A 17,923-nucleotide genomic window follows, 5' to 3' on the forward strand; every position below is an offset into this window, starting at 1 on the left:
TAATCAGTTACAATCGATAACCAAATGCAATCGAATGTAATATAACAGAATCGAATCGAATATAACATAACCAAACGCAACTGAAATTAATGTAATCGAATTTAATATAATCAGATACACTCGATAACCAACTGCAATCGAATTTAATGTAACAGAATCTAATCGAATTTAACATAATCAGTTACAATCGATAACCAAATGCAATCGAATGTAATATAACAGAATCGAATCGAATATAACATAACCAAACGCAACTGAATTTAATGTAATCGAATTTAATATAATCAGATACAATCGATAGCCGACTGCAATCGAATTTAATGTAACAGAATCTAATCGAATTTTACATAATCAGTTACAATCGATAACCAAATGCAATCGAATGTAATATAACAGAATCGAATCGAATATAACATAACCAAACGCAACTGAATTTAATGTAATCGAATTTAATATAATCAGATACAATCCATAACCAACTGCAATCGAATTTAATGTAACAGAATCTAATCGAATTTAACATAATCAGTTACAATCGATAACCAAATGCAATCGAATGTAATATAACAGAATCGAATCGAATTTAACATAATCAGAAGCAATCGATAACCAAATGCAAGCGCATGTAATATAACAGAATCGAATCGGATGTAACATAACCAAACGCAACTGAATTTAATGTAGTCGAATTTAATATAATCAGATACAATCGATAACCAACTGCAATCGAATTTAATGTAACAGAATCTAATCGAATTTAACATAATCAGTTACAATCGATAACCAAATGCAATCGAATTTAATGTAACAGAATCTAATCGAATTTAACATAAACAGTTACAATCGATAACCAAATGCAATCGAATGTAATATAACAGAATCGAATCGAATATAATATAACCAAACGCAACTGAATTTAATGTAATCGAATTTAATATAATCAGATACAATCGATAACCAACTGCAATCGAATTTAATGTAACAGAATGTAATCGAATTTAACATAATCAGTTACAATCGATAACCAAATGCAATCGAATTTAATGTAACAGAATGTAATCGAATTTAACATAATCAGTTACAATCGATAACCAAATGCAATCGAATTTAATATAACATAATCTAATCGAATTTAACATAACCAATTGCAACCGAATTTAATGAAACAGAATCTAATCGAATTTAACATAATAAAATAAAATGGAATTTAATATAAGTTAATAAATCGTATTTAATATAATCAAACGCAACCGAATATACAGTAATACAACAGAATCCAATCGAATTTAATATAACCAAATGCAAACGAATGTAATACAACCCAATTCAATCGAAATAAATATAACAAAATGCATCCGAATTTTATATAATCAAGTCCAGTCTAATTTAATACAATTCAATCCAATCGAATCTAATATAATCAAATGCAATGAATTTAATATAATAGAATCCAGTCGAATATAACATAACCAAATCCAACCAAATTTAATATAAGAGAACCAAATCGAATTTAACATAATCAAATAAAATGGAATTTAATATAAAATAATACAATCGAATTTAACCTTAAGGGACAAAACTAAAATTCTTTGAGTCGTTTATTATCACAATACACTGCTCTCTTAAATTGACTAATCATATTTGAAATTAAATCAATGACTTTCCCAAAACACGCTATGAATGTTCCATACAAAACAATTTTTCTCTTGAAAAGGAAGCAAAAACGAGCAAAGTTGCATTTTTCTTTGAAATATTTCAAGGAATAACCCCCTGAAATTACTTACGGTTCACCCTATATTCTGGAAACGGAAAGACAAGGTAACGTACGTTAAGTTGTTATTCCAGGGAACGCCTTATTATCCGAATTCAACTTGTTTCAGAAATCAACCACTATTTCCAAAACTCTGCGCTGATTATATTGTGTCACTTTAATAGATAAATATGAAATGTGACTGCGTGGGGATTTAGAAATTAAGGGTCGATGTCGTCGAAAACGAAGACAGTGCGGGCGGGCATGAGGCCGTGCAGCAACGTTCGGCCAATAAATTTGTTTGTTCTGTCTCAGAATTGGAGCACGCCTCGGATGCTGTTGTCGGTCCCAGACTGGGGTATCGATTCCGCGGCTATAGCCTACGTGCCTCTGGCGAGGGGAGGAGTGCAGTGTCCGGCTAGCCTCCCGCCCGATCGATTTCCCACCAACGCCACCAGGTGTTTCCTCAGTCGCTCCCGATGTAGGTCATGGCCATAGCACAGCCATCCAAAACCACCGGCGTAGCTCAGACAATAGTGCGCTTGCCTGCTGATCCGAAGCAGAGTCCTGAAGTGGATTCGATCCCTGCTCTGAATGATTACATGGTTGGTTGTGAAAGTTGCATAGAATTCAAAACTCTTCCTAGTTCACCTTCTATTCCCCCTTGTCTTTTTTATTTCCCTTGTTATCGTCCTCCCTTTTTTCCCCTGGTCTTCCCCTTGTTCTCTTTTTCTTCGACTTTGTTCTTCTCTTGTTCTCATTGTTTCCTCCTTTTTCATTCTCTTCCCCTTGTTCTCCTTGTCTTCATCTTATTTTCCTTGAATTCCCCTTGTTCTCCTTGTCTTTCCTTCTCTTCTCGCCTCTTCTTCGTTCCTCTTGTATTCTCCTTGTTCTCCTTGTCTTCCCCCATTTTCCTTGAATTCCCTTTGTTCGCCTTATTTTTCCTTTGCTCTCATTGTCTTTTCTTTCTTCTCCTTGTGTTTCCCTCGTTCTCCTTTTGTTTATATTTTTCTCCTCTTGTTCAATTTGTTCTCCTTTTCTACCTCTTATTCTCTATTTCTTCCTCTAGTTCTCCTTTTCTTCCTCTTGTTCTCCATTTCTTCCTCTTGTTCTCCTTTTCTTCCTCTTGTTCTCCATTTCTTCCTCTTGTTCTCCTTTTCTTCCTCTTGTTCTCCTTTTCTTCCTCTTGTTCTCCTTTTCTTCCTCTTGTTCTCCTTTTCTTCCTCTTGTCCTCCATTTCTTCCTCTCGCTCTCCATTTCTTCCTCTCGCTCTCCATTTCTTCCTCTTGTTCTCCTTTTCTTCCTCTTGCTCTCCTTTTCTTCCTCTTGTTCTCCTTTTCTTCCTCTTGTTCTCCTTTTCTTCCTCTTGTTCTCCTTTCCTTCCTCTTGTTCTCCTTTCCTTCCTCTTGTTCTCCTTTCCTTCCTCTTGTTCTCCTTTCCTTCCTCTTGTTCTCCTTTCCTTCCTCTTGTTCTCCTTTCCTTCCTCTTGCTCTCCTTTTCTTCCTCTTGCTCTCCTTTTCTTCCTCTTGCTCTCCTATTCTTCCTCTTGTTCTCCATTTCTTCCTCGTGTTCTCCTTTTCTTCCTCTTGTTCTCCTTTTCTTCCTCTTGTTCTCCTTTTCTTCCTTTTGTCCTCCATTTCTTCCTCTTGTTCTCCTTTCCTTCCTCTTGTTCTCCATTTCTTCCTCTTGTTCTCCTTTTCTTCCTCTTGTTCTCCTTGTGTTTGCCCTGTTCTCTTTATATTACCCTTGTTCTTCTTATATTCCTCTTGTTCTCCTTGGTTCTCTTAATCTTTCCCTTTATATCTGGTCGTCCCGTTATCCTTGTATTCTTGTTTCATTTCTCACATCACCCACGCGTATTTATAAGGAAAGATATGCGGTTTAGTTAAGTTATGAACCTGTCGATTTTTTCCGAGGTTTTCCCAAACAAACAACAAACTCATTCACTCATTCACTGGAACTGTTAATAGTCCTTGAGAAGACTTCACCTGTCTTTAGATGCCTTCAAACTTATGCACTACACATACACTTTGTTGGACTTCAGTTATGTGGGTCAGCAGGGCATCGCGCCTTTATCAAAGAAAACAATGAATACCACCTTCACATTGGATGAACGTTCACGATCAAGAAGAATTTGAATCCAGGATCGTAGCTTTCTCGCGGAGTTAAAGTTGCACGCCTTAAGGCTGGTCTTCAATAAACCGGGAACGAAAACCTGAACGAGAACGGGAAGCGGAGAACGCCAACTTGAAGATTTTTGATTCACAATAAACCGAGAACGGAAACGGCTATGGATATCGACATTCATGTCAATAACAAAGTCAATATTACGCATTCTGATGTTATCTGTGACCAATGACGTTCTCTCATGAGTACAGGCCAGCCAACATAAACACAGGCTAACCAACATCAAAATTTATGGTACGGAATATTTAAGAATTCAATTCACGTGGTAGTCTGGTCATATAGTATACAGAGTGATTCACGAAGATTTACCGTCCTTTACGGAGCTTATTTCTGAAGAAATTTTGAGCAAAAAATTTAATGTAAACATAGTTCCTATTCTCAATATTTTCAGAATTACACTAATTTAAAGTTGTTTGTAAAATACATTTTTTTCTTTAGTTTGAAGGTAAAAGAATAATACAAGTAGAGAATGAACTATTCAGAAGTATCATTTCTTTAATTGGCAAGTATTATGAAGCTAAAAATGTGCTGTGAACTCCTTAGTTGCTTCGTACAGATATCTTTTTCTATTTTTAACTAGAGAATTACATTATTCTTACGCACTTAACACAACAATTATTACAAATCACACCACTTCCACCGACTTAATTATTTGCAGTTCAATTTTGCATCATAATTTACAGTCTTGGAGAGTTTACAACACATTTTAAAAAATGTCGCCGTCCGCTTGAGTACACTTGGCCGCACGCTTGTGAACGGCACTCGTCGCTCTACGTAACTGCATACGGCTATCTTTGATTTCCGTAGCGCTCGCGCTGGCTGCTGACTGCACGCTGTCCAAGATCACACGTTCACAACAATGCGATTCAATAACGAAACGTAACTCTGTAAATATTGAGAATAGGACCCATGTTTATATGACATTTTTTGCTCAGAATGTCTTCGGAAATAAGCTCCGTAAAGGACGGTAAATCCTCGTGAATCGCCCTGTATATTGAAAGTGATTCTACTGAATTTCTGGGTGTTACAAACAATGAATGAAGAAGAAATTATGTCACGGCCTCCTTGCTACAAAATATACGACGACCAAATAACTTTTTGATAACAACAGAATGAATCTAGTAGGCTGTGATCGGAAACGAGAACGTCAAAGTTAAAAGTTCGCCAACTTCACGTTCCCGTTCCCGGGTTCCGGTAAGCTCCTCGTTAATTGTGAATGCTCACATTTAAATATATGTATTGCAACAATTTTTCCGTTCTCGTTGTCGTTTCTGTTCCCGGTTCATTGTGGATCAATCTTTAATCTTGCCGATCGGGATTGGAGTTTCAGTTACTCAGTTTTAGAGAAAATTTATCAATATACGAGAAACTGCCTGCAACAAATTTCACTAACGAGTGAGAAATTATTTCTGTGTATTTTTTTATAATGTAAACCCAGAGGAAAAGGAAAAATTGACGGATCTCTAGAGGCACCAAGAATTTGTAAAAATACTAACAGAAGACATTCATTTGGAGGCAAAAACAGGAAACATTGTTATATATCCACTAAGAATGATAATGCTGATTGCTATAACGCTCTGGAATCCGTTAAAACTTTCGGTAGACTAGACATCAAAGTCTCAAAGAAGTAGTGTACTCACTTCGTGCAGGGTTAGAGGCTTCTCTGGTTTCCTCTTGCAGTCGAAGCGGCCGTAAATAGCGGCGTACTTTCGGATCTCATCCATTCGTCTCGGGTCATCCTCAGACATGTTCATCACCATCTGCAAGACAAGATGTCGCCATGGTTACGTGGACTAGCAGTAACTGCCTTCATATCTACTAACTTTGTGATCATATGTTTTACGAGGGAATTAGGGAATTGGGGATTGTTCTAATAACACTGTGCAGCCTGTCATTAATTAATTCTATTTATTTCTTGTTGTTGTTGTTTAGTCAACTGTCCGAAGACAGGTCTGAACCTAACAAGTGATACCAACATGTACAGTTTTGGCAAAAAAACCGGACCGACCATTATAGCTGATTTCAGAGCCTTGTTCACTCCAGAGCACGATAGACTGGTAACTAAGACTTTCGTTGTTCGAATCCTGCCTGGGAAGGAAACTTTTTTTGTTCCTTACTTACTTACTTACTTACTGGCTTTTAAGGAACCCGGAGGTTCATTGCCACCCTCACATAAGCCCGCCATTGGTCCCTATCCTGAGCAAGATTAATCCAGTCTCTATCATCATATCCCACCTCTCTCAAATACATTTTAATATTATCTTCCCATCTACGTCTCGGCCTCCCCAAAGGTCTTTTTCCCTCCAGCCTCCCAACTAACACTCTATATGCATTTCTGGATTCGCCCATACGTGCTACATGTCCTGCCCATCTCAAACGTCTGGATTTAATGTTCCTAATTATGTCAAGTGAAGAATACAATGCGTGCAGTTCTGTGTTGTGTAACTTTCTCCATTCTCCTGTAACTTCATCCCTCTTAGCCCCAAATATTTTCCTAAGCATCTTATTCTCAAATACCCTTAACCTATGTTCCTCTCTCAAAGTGAGAGTCCAAGTTTCACAACCGTAAAGAACAATCGGTAATATAACTGTTTTATAAATTCTAACTTCCAGAATTTTTTGACAGCTGACTGGATGATAAAAGCTTCTCAACCGAATAATAACAGGCATTTCCCATATTTATTCTGCGTTTAATTTCCTCCCGAGTATCATTTATATTTGTTACTGTTGCTCCAAGATATTTGAACTTCTCCACCTCTTCAAAAGATAAATTTCCAATTTTTATATTTCCATTTCGTACAATATTCTGGTCACGAGACATAATCATATACTTTGTCTTTAAAGGATTTTCTTCCAAACCTATATCTTTACTTGCTTCCAGTAAAATTTTCATGTTTTCCCTAATCGTTTGTGGATTTTCTCCTTACATATTCACGTCATTCGCATAGACAAGCAGCTGATGTAACCCGTTCATATTCAAATTTATTCCCAATTCTCTTCGATTGCAGCGATTTTTTTACTACTTAATTAACTTATTATTCCCAGAACATGAACATCGCCAGCTTGTTTCGTAATGGCTTTCGAAATGGGCTACGTCAGCAGTCGAAACTACAACAATTTCAATAGATTACTCGCTATCTTGTGAATGCGGGCGTGGCATGCGCAGTGGCTCATTTCGGGTACTTTGATTATTCCGTTGGTTCTTTTTTTTTGCCGCTACTGTACCACTTTATCTATACTAATAATGAATCTGTAGCCGAAATTTTTCTGGTAATTTTCGATTTTTCAAAAATAATTGGTCCTGACATATATAATTAACCACCCTGAAACCGAAAATCGCTTTTTTTTTAATTTTTGTTTGTATAGGCCTATCTGTCTGTCTGTGTGTATGTTTGTTACCTTTTCACGCGATAATGGCTGAACGGATTTCGATGAAAATTGGAATATAAATTAAGTTCGTTGTAACTTAGATTTTAGGCTATATGGCATTCAAAATACATTATTTAAAAGGGGGGTTATAAGGGGGCCTGAATTAAATAAATAGAAATATCTCGCTTATTATTGATTATTGTGAAAAATGTTACATAACAAAAGTTTCTTTAAAAATAATTTCTGATAAGTTTTACTTTGAAAAATTTTGATAGGACTGATATTTAATGAGATAAATGAGTTTTAAAATTAAAATAACTGCAATCTAAGGCGGTGTATTGAAATAAAAAAATAAATAACTTCGTCTATAAGGGGCCTTGGACACAACAATCGAAAGCTATTAAACATAGCCTACAGACAATGTTTCTGTGTTTGTACGAAGTAATATCGGAAGCTAAATTAACCGATTTGTATAATTAAGTATTATTTCATCATTGGAAAGTGTAGTTTCTCTGGATGGACATAATGCTATAATGTTATTACAGTAACTTGTGAGTGAATTGAGGACAGGTAAGATTAAAATAGCTTCTTGTGCACAGGAAACTTGATAGGTTATTCTGTATATTCATTTCCTGTATTTCTTATAATAATGTTTATGAACTTATTCATTTTTATCTCAGAGAATTAACGAACAACGAGAGTGTATTGATTTAGTATGCAGTAATAGTACGTGAGCTTAGAAATCCATTATTTTATAATTCATATTTTAACTATGCTCAATTGAATCGTGTTAAAATACATAAAATATATATGCAATAAATGCAATGCAAAAAAATTGGGTAATGAGCCAAGCAGATTATGTTGCGCTGTTGCAAAGCTGTTCCTCCTGAGATTCAAGAGCTTCCACAACAAATTAAAAACTTTCTAATTCGAGTACATCCGTTATCAACACACTTTTGACATAATATAATATAATATAATATAATATAATATAATATAATATAATATAATATAATATAATATAATATAATATAATATAATATAATAATAAATCTGTAGCCAAAATTTTTCTGTTAATTTTCGCTTTTCCAAAAATAATTGGTAATAACAATTGAGAAACATGTTAAAGGAATTGTCATTGCACCAAATGAGTGGTCTCTGGATCAAAATGATCGCATTTTAATATTTTAAATACAATTTAAATTAAGTAACATATTAAACGATTTATCCTTCTATCAAACACGAATGTTCCCTGGTTCAAACGTCCTATTTTAATTATGTAATTACTTTATATTTATTTCTAACGGGTGCAGCGGAGCGCACGGTTATGGCTAGTTTAATAATAAAAATTAATATAAGACGTTTATATTGATTTATTTATTGTTTAGTAGCAAATAAATTGCAATTAAAAATGTCTTGTCTCCAAACTAAAACTAAAAACATGTAATAGTATACGGTATTTCAAAAGTCAGTTCAAACATTAAACCGCTATAAATATTATAATATTTGAGATAGGGGAAAAAAACAAAAAAACATCACAGTGATGGGAAAACAACGGGGTTTACAAAACATTGGGAAGATGTCCGCCGTTCTCTTAATTCAATGTCTGCGACACCATGCACAGCATTTTGCAGATGTCTTGGATTATTGGCAATTTCTTGCGAGATGACATCTTTCAGTTGCAGTAGGGTTGTTGATTGTGTCAGGAAACCTAGTTCTTTAAGATAAACCCTCAACCAAAACTCGGTCGGATTGAAATCTGGAGATCGCGGAGGCCACATTGTTGGAAAGTGCCTACTGATGACACAATCGCCAAACGTCTGCAGGGATAAAGATGTGGGGTGGAGCGCCATCTTGCATGAAGATTATGTTTTCCATATCGTGATACCTCAGTTTAGGGATGACGAAGTTCTGTAACATGCTGCAGTAGCGCTCCCCGTTTACTGTAACAGTCTGTCTTATTCCATTATTGTCCACACCTGTGGAGTGACGGTTAGCGCGTCTGGCCGGGAAACCAGGTGGCCCGGGTTCGATTCATTGTCGGGGAAAGTTACCTGGTTGAGATTTTTTCCAGAGTTTTCCCTCAACTCAATATGAGCAAATGTTGGGTAATTTTCGGTGCTGGACCCCGGATTCATTTCACCGGCATTATCACCTTCATCTCATTCAGAAACTAAATAACCTAAAATGTTGATAAAGCGTAGTAAAATAACCTACTAAAAATGAATGGTGGAAATTTATCTTTTGAAGAGGCGGAGAAGTTCAAATATCTTGGAGCAAGACTAACAAAAATATAAATGATACTCGGGAGGAAATTAAACACAGAATAAATATGGGAAATGCATGTTATTATTCGGTTGAGAAGCTTTTATCATCCAGTATGCTGTCAAAAATCTTAAAGTTAGAATTTATAAAACAGTTATATTACCGGTTGGTCTTTATGGCTGGGAAACTTGAACTCTCACTTTGAGAGAGGAACATAGGTTAAGGGTGTTTGAGAATAAGGTGCTTAGGAAAATATTTGGGGCTAAGAGGGATGAAGTTACAGGAGAACGGAGAAAGTTGCACAACACAGAACTGCACGCATTGTATTCTTCACCTGACATAATTAGGAACATTTTAATCCAGACATTTGAGATGGGTAGGGCATGTAGCACGTATGGGCGAATCCAGATGTGCATAGAGTGTTAGTTGGGAGGCCGGAGGGAAAAAGACCTTTAGGGAGGTCGAGACGTAGGTGGGAAGATAATATTAAAATGTATTTGAGGGAGGTGGGATATGTTGGTAGAGACTGGATTAATCTTGCTCAGGATAGGGACCAATGGCGGGCTTATGTGAGGGCGGCAATGAACCTCCGGGTTCCTTAAAAGCCAGTAAGTAAGTAAGTACTGGTAGCAGGAGAAGTAAGATTTGAACACGTGTTGTTGCTGGAACGAAATTAAAAAACGTAATAGAACGAGATGACATCGCTGCCTTAACGGCCCTCCATGAGCAACGTCTATGACGACAAAGTGATGTACAGTTTCGGCGCGTTACTCGTATTGAAGGACTCTTGGGTCCTGTAGCCTACAGAAGGAAAAGCGGTGCTGACCTCGAGGTCCTTGCAGATCTTCTTCTTGGTGTTGTGGGGCTTGGGCTCGAACTGGGGCAGGCTGCGCACCAGGTGGTCGGCCGCCTCGGCCAGCCTCGCTATCTGCGCCTCCACCAACACGGGCGTGAGCTGCAGCGGCGAGCCGGGGCAGCACGGCCCAGGACTCGTGCTGGTGCTGGGGCCCCTGCCGGGGCTGGGCGTGGGCCCCGACGCCGAGCCGTGGTTGCTGTAGTCTCCCCCAGCCATGCCGCCGCACGGCAGCACCACACCCTGCAACAAAGATTTTCTACATTTAGAAATTTATCACAATATCTAAACATGAAAGTCAGTGTTGCATTGTGAGACGGCTGCGCTCAAAAGGGCAGTTTCGTGTCGTCTTCCAATGTTAACAGTCAATTGAAAGATATTACGTCAATACGTCTGTAAGTTCGGTCCAGTGTCATCTTAGAAAGTCGACCGGCACATTTTCAGACGAGTTTTGACTTGTCGCGCCTATAATCTAAACTACATAGTATATTCCAACAAAATACACGACGATCGACAGACCAAGGATCACTTTATCTCCAACGTGATCTTGAATTGGAGCGGGTGACGTTATCTAACAATATGGGGGATGGGAGTTGTGACACGAATTGGCCTGAGTTTGTAGATTCCGTAATAAGATTACATCGGTAGTTAATTCCCTATGTAAATTGCGGAGCAAACTGATGACGAGTTCACGTAAATTGCGGAGTAGGGAAAAGGTTCTATCACTGAAGCCAGGTTAACAAGTTCCTTCTCACTTTATGTACATATTTAGGACTGGCATATTTAATAGGAAACCTGATGTGGTTCAACTTGTTTTACTATTAGTTAGCTATATTAGTGACTTGTGTCAGGTTAGGTTAGGTTAAGTTATGTTATGTTAGGTTACGTTAACGAAAATTTCAAGACTGTAATTTCGGTCACTTCGAGTTACGACAGTTGTACTCCCCGACTTGTCCCACTCACTAGACAGATGTATACGGAATTAACCTAGGTAACTCAAAATAGGAATGAATTGTTCAACTCTTATAAATAGCCGATGAATGAACGTCACTTGGCTCTTTTATACATTTAGAAATTTATCACAATAATTAAACATGAAAGTCAGTGTTGCATTGTGAGACGGCTGCGCTCAAAAGGGCAGTTTCGTGTCGTCTTCCAATGTTAACAGTCAATTGAAAGATATGACGTCAATACGTCTGTAAGTTCGACCCAGTAGTAGGGTGCCATCCCAGAAAGTCGGCCGACACATTTTCAGACGAGTTTTGTTTTGTCGCGCCTATAATTTCTAAACTACATAGTATATTCCAACAAAATACACGACGATCGACAGACCAAGGATCAATTTATCTCCAACGGTGATCTTGAATTGGAGCGGGTGACGTTATCTAACAATATGGGGGATGGGAAGTTGGGGCACGAATTGGCCTGAGTTTGTAGATTCCGGAATAAGATTAGATCGGTAGTTAATTCCCCATGTAAATTGCGGAGCAAACTGATGACGGATGCACGTAAATTGCGGAGTAGGGAAAGAAGCTATCAAAATGGTGGGGGTCACTGAAGCCAGGCTAACAAGTTCCTTCTCACTTTATGTACATATTTAGGACTGGCATATTTAATAGGAAACCTGATGTGGTTCAACTTGTTTACTATATTACTGACATATCAGGTTAGGTTAGGATATGTTATGTTACGTTGTTTTAGGTTACTTTACGTTAAATTAATGAAAATTTCAAGGCTGTAATTTCGGTCACTTCGTGTTAACGACAGTTGTACTCCCCGACTTGTCCCACTAGACAGATGTATACGGAATTAACCTAGGTAACTCAAAATAGGAATGAACTATGGAATTCTTATAAACAGCCTATGAGTGAACGTCACTTCGCTCTTTTCTACATTTAGAAATTTATCACAATATCTACAGTAAACATGAAAGTCGGTGTTGCATTGTGCTACGCTGCACTCAAAAGAGCAATTTCGTGTCGTCTTCCAATGTTAACAGTCAATTGAAAGGTATGACGTCAGTACGTCTATTAAGTTCGGTCCAGCAGTAGGGTGCCATCCCAGAAAGTTGACCGATACATTTTCAGACGAGGTTTATCGAGCCTATAATTTCTAAACTACACAGTATATTCCAACGAAATACAAGACTATCGACAGACGAAGAATAAATATATCTCCAATGTGATCTTGAATTGGAGCGGGTGACATTATCTAACAATACGCGGGATGGGAAAGTTGAGGCACGAATTGGTCTGAGTTTGTAGATTCCGGAATAAGATTAGATCGGTAGTTAATTCCCCATGTAAATTGCGGAGCAAACTGATGACGGGTGCACGTAAATTGCGGAGTAAGGGAAAGAAGCTATCAAAATGGTAGGGGTCACTGAAGCCAGGCTAACAAGTTCCTTCTCACTTTATGTACATATTTAGGATTGGCATATTTAATAAGATATCTGATGTGGTTCAACTTGCTTTACTATTAGTTCTGCAATGGTTGGGAAGAGTGGCATAAGTCAATTTCCACAATTTTTTTTTAATAGTTTATTGACAACTTACGAACATCTGCTCGCTTGGGAAAAGAGACATAAGTATTTTGTCCATTAGAATAATTCATACAGAAGAAAATTAAATGGATATAAACCAGTTTGAAGACAGTTTTTACCTTCTCCTGTAAAATTAACATTTTTGACTTGTGCCACTTTTCCCAAGCACTACAGAATTAGCTATATTAGTGACTTAGGTTAACTGCAGAGTTAGCTATATTAGTGACTTAGCTTAACTATAGAGTCAGCTATAATAGTGACTTAGGTTAGGTTAGGTTATGTTATCTTACGTTATATTAGGTTACGTTACGTTAATGAAAATTTCAAGGCTCTAATTTCGGTCACTTCGAGTTACGACAATTGTACTCCCCGACCTGTCCCACTAGACAGATGTATACGGAATTAACATAGGTATATAACTCAAAATAGGAATGAACTGTTCAACTCTCAGAAACAGCCGATGAGTGGACGTCACTTCGCTCTTCATTTACTCCCCCCCCCCCATTTCTTTCGCCTCGTAACTTTACCGGATATATTCATTCCAGAATTAACGTGTACCTTTCGCTAGCTCATGACGATGCCAAATATAAGAAATATGTTTTAGTCCGCAATTTGCATACGCTCGAATGGGACGGTTGCGCGGCATCGATGCAGTGTAACTCGAGAATGCGAAGCGATACACACACATCCATCCGTCTACACATCCATAAGTTATATCCAAGAGATCTACAGGGTGATCCGTTTGGATATGGATAAAATAAAAATACCGTAAAACATTTAGTATTGAACTTTATTTGTTAAAACTTTGTGCATACAACACTGAAAGATGGAAGATTTCTCAGAACTCGACATGACCCCCATTGTGCACTCTGCACAACTCATAATGGTGTCCGTTGTAACATAAGAGGGGTGATTTGTTGAAAAGCTTGAGTAATTTTTACTTTCAGATCATCAATATTCCTGGGTTTCTGTGAATAGACAATGCCTTTAACAAAACCCCACACGAAGAAGTCAGGAGGAGTTAGATCTGGGGAGTTTGGGGGCCAAACAAAGAGATAGCTGCCTCTCGTACTGGGTTTCGCCTGCGACCTCCTGCATGTTTTTTTTTAACACAGAACCTATTTCTACAAATGTTCGATACCACAACATTATGGAATCGTATTTAGGTACATTACGCACACCATACTCACGTCGAAATTCCCTTTGAACTCTTTTAACACTCTCAAATTTAGCATACCAAAGAACACATTGTGCTCGCTGTTGATTTGTAGTGGCCATTTTAATCATCTACGATTTTCATTTGTCCTTTCAGGTTATACATTGTTGATTGTCATATATGGAAACTCCCATCTTTTAATCACAATATAACCAGCAATACATTTTTTCCTTACTTACTTACTAGCTTTTAAGGAACCCGGAGGATCATTGCCGCCCTCACATAAGCCAATCATTGATCCCTATCCTGAGCAAGATTAATCCAGTCTCTACCATCATGTCCCACCTCCCTCAAATCCATTTTAATATTATCTTCCCATCTAGGTCTCGGCCTCCCCAAAAGATTTTTTCCCTCCGGCCTCCCAAGGCTTATTTTGAGGTTTCGTAACAAACTGTTTTTTTACGGTGATGAGTTGTTAGCCCTTCGCCCAACCCCCAAGATGGAAGACCACCCCTCATTGGCTGTCCTCGACTGCTTATTCAATATATTCACAGCTACCCTCCATATCTGGAGGCCGTCTCCTCGATCCGCAACCTGAAAACGAGCCATGCCGTGGTGATAGGGACCCACAATACATGGAAAATGTTTCCTACTATCAAAATAGCTTTATAATAATAAATTTATATTATCCATACCCAAACGGATCAGACTGTATTTAGGTGGCTGAAATCACTAATTGTTTTGCATCCTAAAAGTTAGAGATTTAATAATGACAGTCACAGACACACCTAGCTTATCTCTACATATATCTACGTAGGCTAAGGGTTTTCAAAGCGATAATACATGTGTAGTTAAAGCAAAGGTAGCTGTGGCCCTTGAATAGCTATTTCTGCGACTTCAGTGGTCGCTGAAGCACTTCTTGTTTCCAGGTGTGTCCAAAATTTATTCTGCATTTTTATACACAATTGACTGAAACCAATGGCTGCCAGACATGTTTTAAAAGTTGTAAAGTAAAGGCCACTTTAATATAGAATAGTTTATTTATTTAATCTGACGGGATTAAGGCTATAAGGCCTTCTCTTCCATCCTACCAGATAGCACATATAAATTAAAAAAAAAAAAAAAAATACAAACGCTGATGAAAATAATACAAATTAAATTAAAGCCCTATAGAGGGTCAACAGTGTCAAAAGAACACTATAGAGCTCTCATCGAGCTAATACAAGAAAAAAAAAAAAGAAAGAAAAACAGAGATAGCAATGATGATAGTGGTAACTGATAATAATAATAATAATAATAATAATAATAATAATAATAATAATTACACTAGAATAATTTCAAGGGAAAAATTACTCCGGGCCAGGTATCGAACCCGGGATCTTTGGTTAAACGTACCAACTCTCTCCCAACTGAGCTACCCGGGAACTCTACCAGACACCGATCCAATTTTTCCCTCTATATCCACAGACCTCAAAGTGGGCTGACAACCGTCAAGCAACCAACATTGAGTGCACACTAACTCTGTGTGACTTAAATTGTGGTTTTCTGTTAACGAACAGTGACGTGTATTATGCAAATCAAGATTTCAGGTATAATTTCCTGTAAAGTTGATTTGAATAATTTCAAGGGAAAAATTGTTCCGGGGCCGGGTATCGAACTCGGGACCTTTGGTTAAACGTACCAACGCTCTCCCAACTGAGCTACCCGGGAACTCTACCAGACACCGATACCCGGCCCCGGAACAATTTTTCCCTTGAAATTATTCAAATCAACTTTACAGGGAGTTATACCTGAAATCTTGATTTGAATAAATACATTACATATTAATTGTCAATTTTACAACAGCATAGTTACAATATTTACTGTAATATGTCATGGGTTAAGCCGAAGTTGCGCAACCTGACAGGTATTCAACAAGCAATTCCAAAAACTAGAATGTGATTATTTTAATTTAAATTAGAATTTTGATATTGTCCGACAGTCTCTGACATGGTCAGGGAGAGAGTTCTAGAGGCGTGGAAGAAATATGCTGAAAGATGATGAGTAGAAGGATGTTCTGTGCAGAGGAATAGAGAGAAGGTACATGTTCCGGGTTCGAAGTAGTGAAAGGTAAACAAAACGAGATGCTAGGTAAGAGAGTGTGGAGGTGTAGATGGTTTTAAATAGTAATAAGAGAGAGTTGAAGAATCTTCTTTCTTTATCTGTATGTTCTGAGCGGTATTCGAACACACAAGTAGAAACAAAGAAAAGCCTCTGCAGTTTCCGACAGTTTTGAATTAACTGACAAAACGGTCGATCTGGATGCGGCTCGTGGTCTCCGGGTCATAAATATCAGACTAACTGTCTGGCGGTAATACTGCTGGTTGCTGTGATATATCGAACAGCAGAGTCACGCGAGTTGTACACAGTGAGGCGCCCACTGCACAACAGCCAGGTAGGTACGTGATCGATGGGAAAGTAACCAAGTTTCACTTACAATAAAACAGCTAATGCCCACGTGCATCAACGTCGGTTAGTGTAACCATCGGTTAAAATTGTGACCTAATCCCCGATTAAGCATTTTTACGGTGGATCGACCTCGGTTACGACTTAAATAGGAAGTTAACCACAGTAATCTCTAACCGGCCAAATATGAGCGGTTAAAGGAGATAACCAGCGATTAGTAGAGCAAGTAAAGCAAAATGGCGGCCATAACCACAGGTGATTATTTCGAAGACGATTATTATTGTGCAGTACTTGAATTACTTCGATAGAGCGTGAGCGTGAAGGTTCTTTAGTGGAAAGAGAGAATTCTTGCGAGCAATTAGGTGACAGAAAATTTCAGGAGGGATTTCGTTTATCAAAATCTACAAATGGATCACTTGAAATAACACAAGAACAATCATATTTCTCCTACGGATCGGCTGCTTATATTACGACTCTATGTAACTATTATTTTCTGTATTTTAAGAGGGAATACTCGAATACCAGTATCTCTTTCTCTATGTCACTGGCTGAACAAAGAGAGGTTATGGATGGATCTTAGGATAATGCACAATTCCCTGGTGTAGTCCAAGATCGTACACAGATTCCTACCAATTTTCTGCATCCTTTTCCTTTATGTATATTCCATCTTTTTTATATAATAGGCCTACATTTAAATCTAGTAATTAAGTCTATCGATACTTCAACCTAACATTGGGATATAATCATTTTTGGATTCAATTTTCCATTTTGTACGATTTTAACCTAAAAGTACTGAAAAACAAAGAAATGGAACTCACAAATATAACAGCGCCCAAAGGCAAACAAATGCAACGCGAAAATGTAGGATACGTTCATTTCGATGTAGAACATAGTGAGCGCAGTCGTTTTTAGACGTTGACTATTATCTTTGCAGCGGTATGGATGCTTTCCTTTAGTCATTTTGTAGAAACAATGTACCATCATAGACTTTACTCTGCTTAAATGAAGTGTCAGCTAGCCAAGTTTTAGTAATCGGTGATTATGAATGGTGCACATAAATTACATTTTAACCACGGCTACTGTTTAACCATCGTTTCGTAATCTATGATTACTGCGTTTTTAATCAATGTTGATGCACTTCGCCATAAGTCTGTTACTTACATGGGAAACTTTCGCAATACCAGATCCAAGCCTCCTCTGCCGATTTATATGTTACTTACTTACTGAATGAAAGGGGACGAAGAAAGAATGAATGATGTTTAAAATGGCAGGCAGGGTAAGCATCCCAAGCCTCCATTGGTTCCCGACTTGCAATTCACTAACTTTAGCTCGAGGTTCCCAGCTAAAAGCCGTTTG

General features: G+C 37.8%; 1 protein-coding gene across 2 annotated transcripts in view; it reads right to left on the bottom strand.

The window, feature by feature from the left end:
* Positions 1–17,923, bottom strand: part of nab (NGFI-A-binding protein homolog) — a 521,598-nt gene that overhangs the window by 82,381 nt on the left and 421,294 nt on the right. The window contains exons 5-6 of one of the 2 annotated variants that reach the window (XM_069832484.1): positions 10,398–10,667; positions 5,578–5,697 (exon numbers count right to left, since the gene is read on the bottom strand). In XM_069832484.1, coding sequence (XP_069688585.1) covers positions 5,578–5,697; positions 10,398–10,667 — 390 coding nt within the window. The remainder of the gene's footprint in view (positions 1–5,577; positions 5,698–10,397; positions 10,668–17,923) is intronic. The other variant, XM_069832485.1, reaches the window with a different exon arrangement.

The sequence above is a fragment of the Periplaneta americana genome, chromosome 8 (assembly GCF_040183065.1).
Source record: "Periplaneta americana isolate PAMFEO1 chromosome 8, P.americana_PAMFEO1_priV1, whole genome shotgun sequence".
Taxonomy (NCBI): domain Eukaryota; kingdom Metazoa; phylum Arthropoda; class Insecta; order Blattodea; family Blattidae; genus Periplaneta; species Periplaneta americana.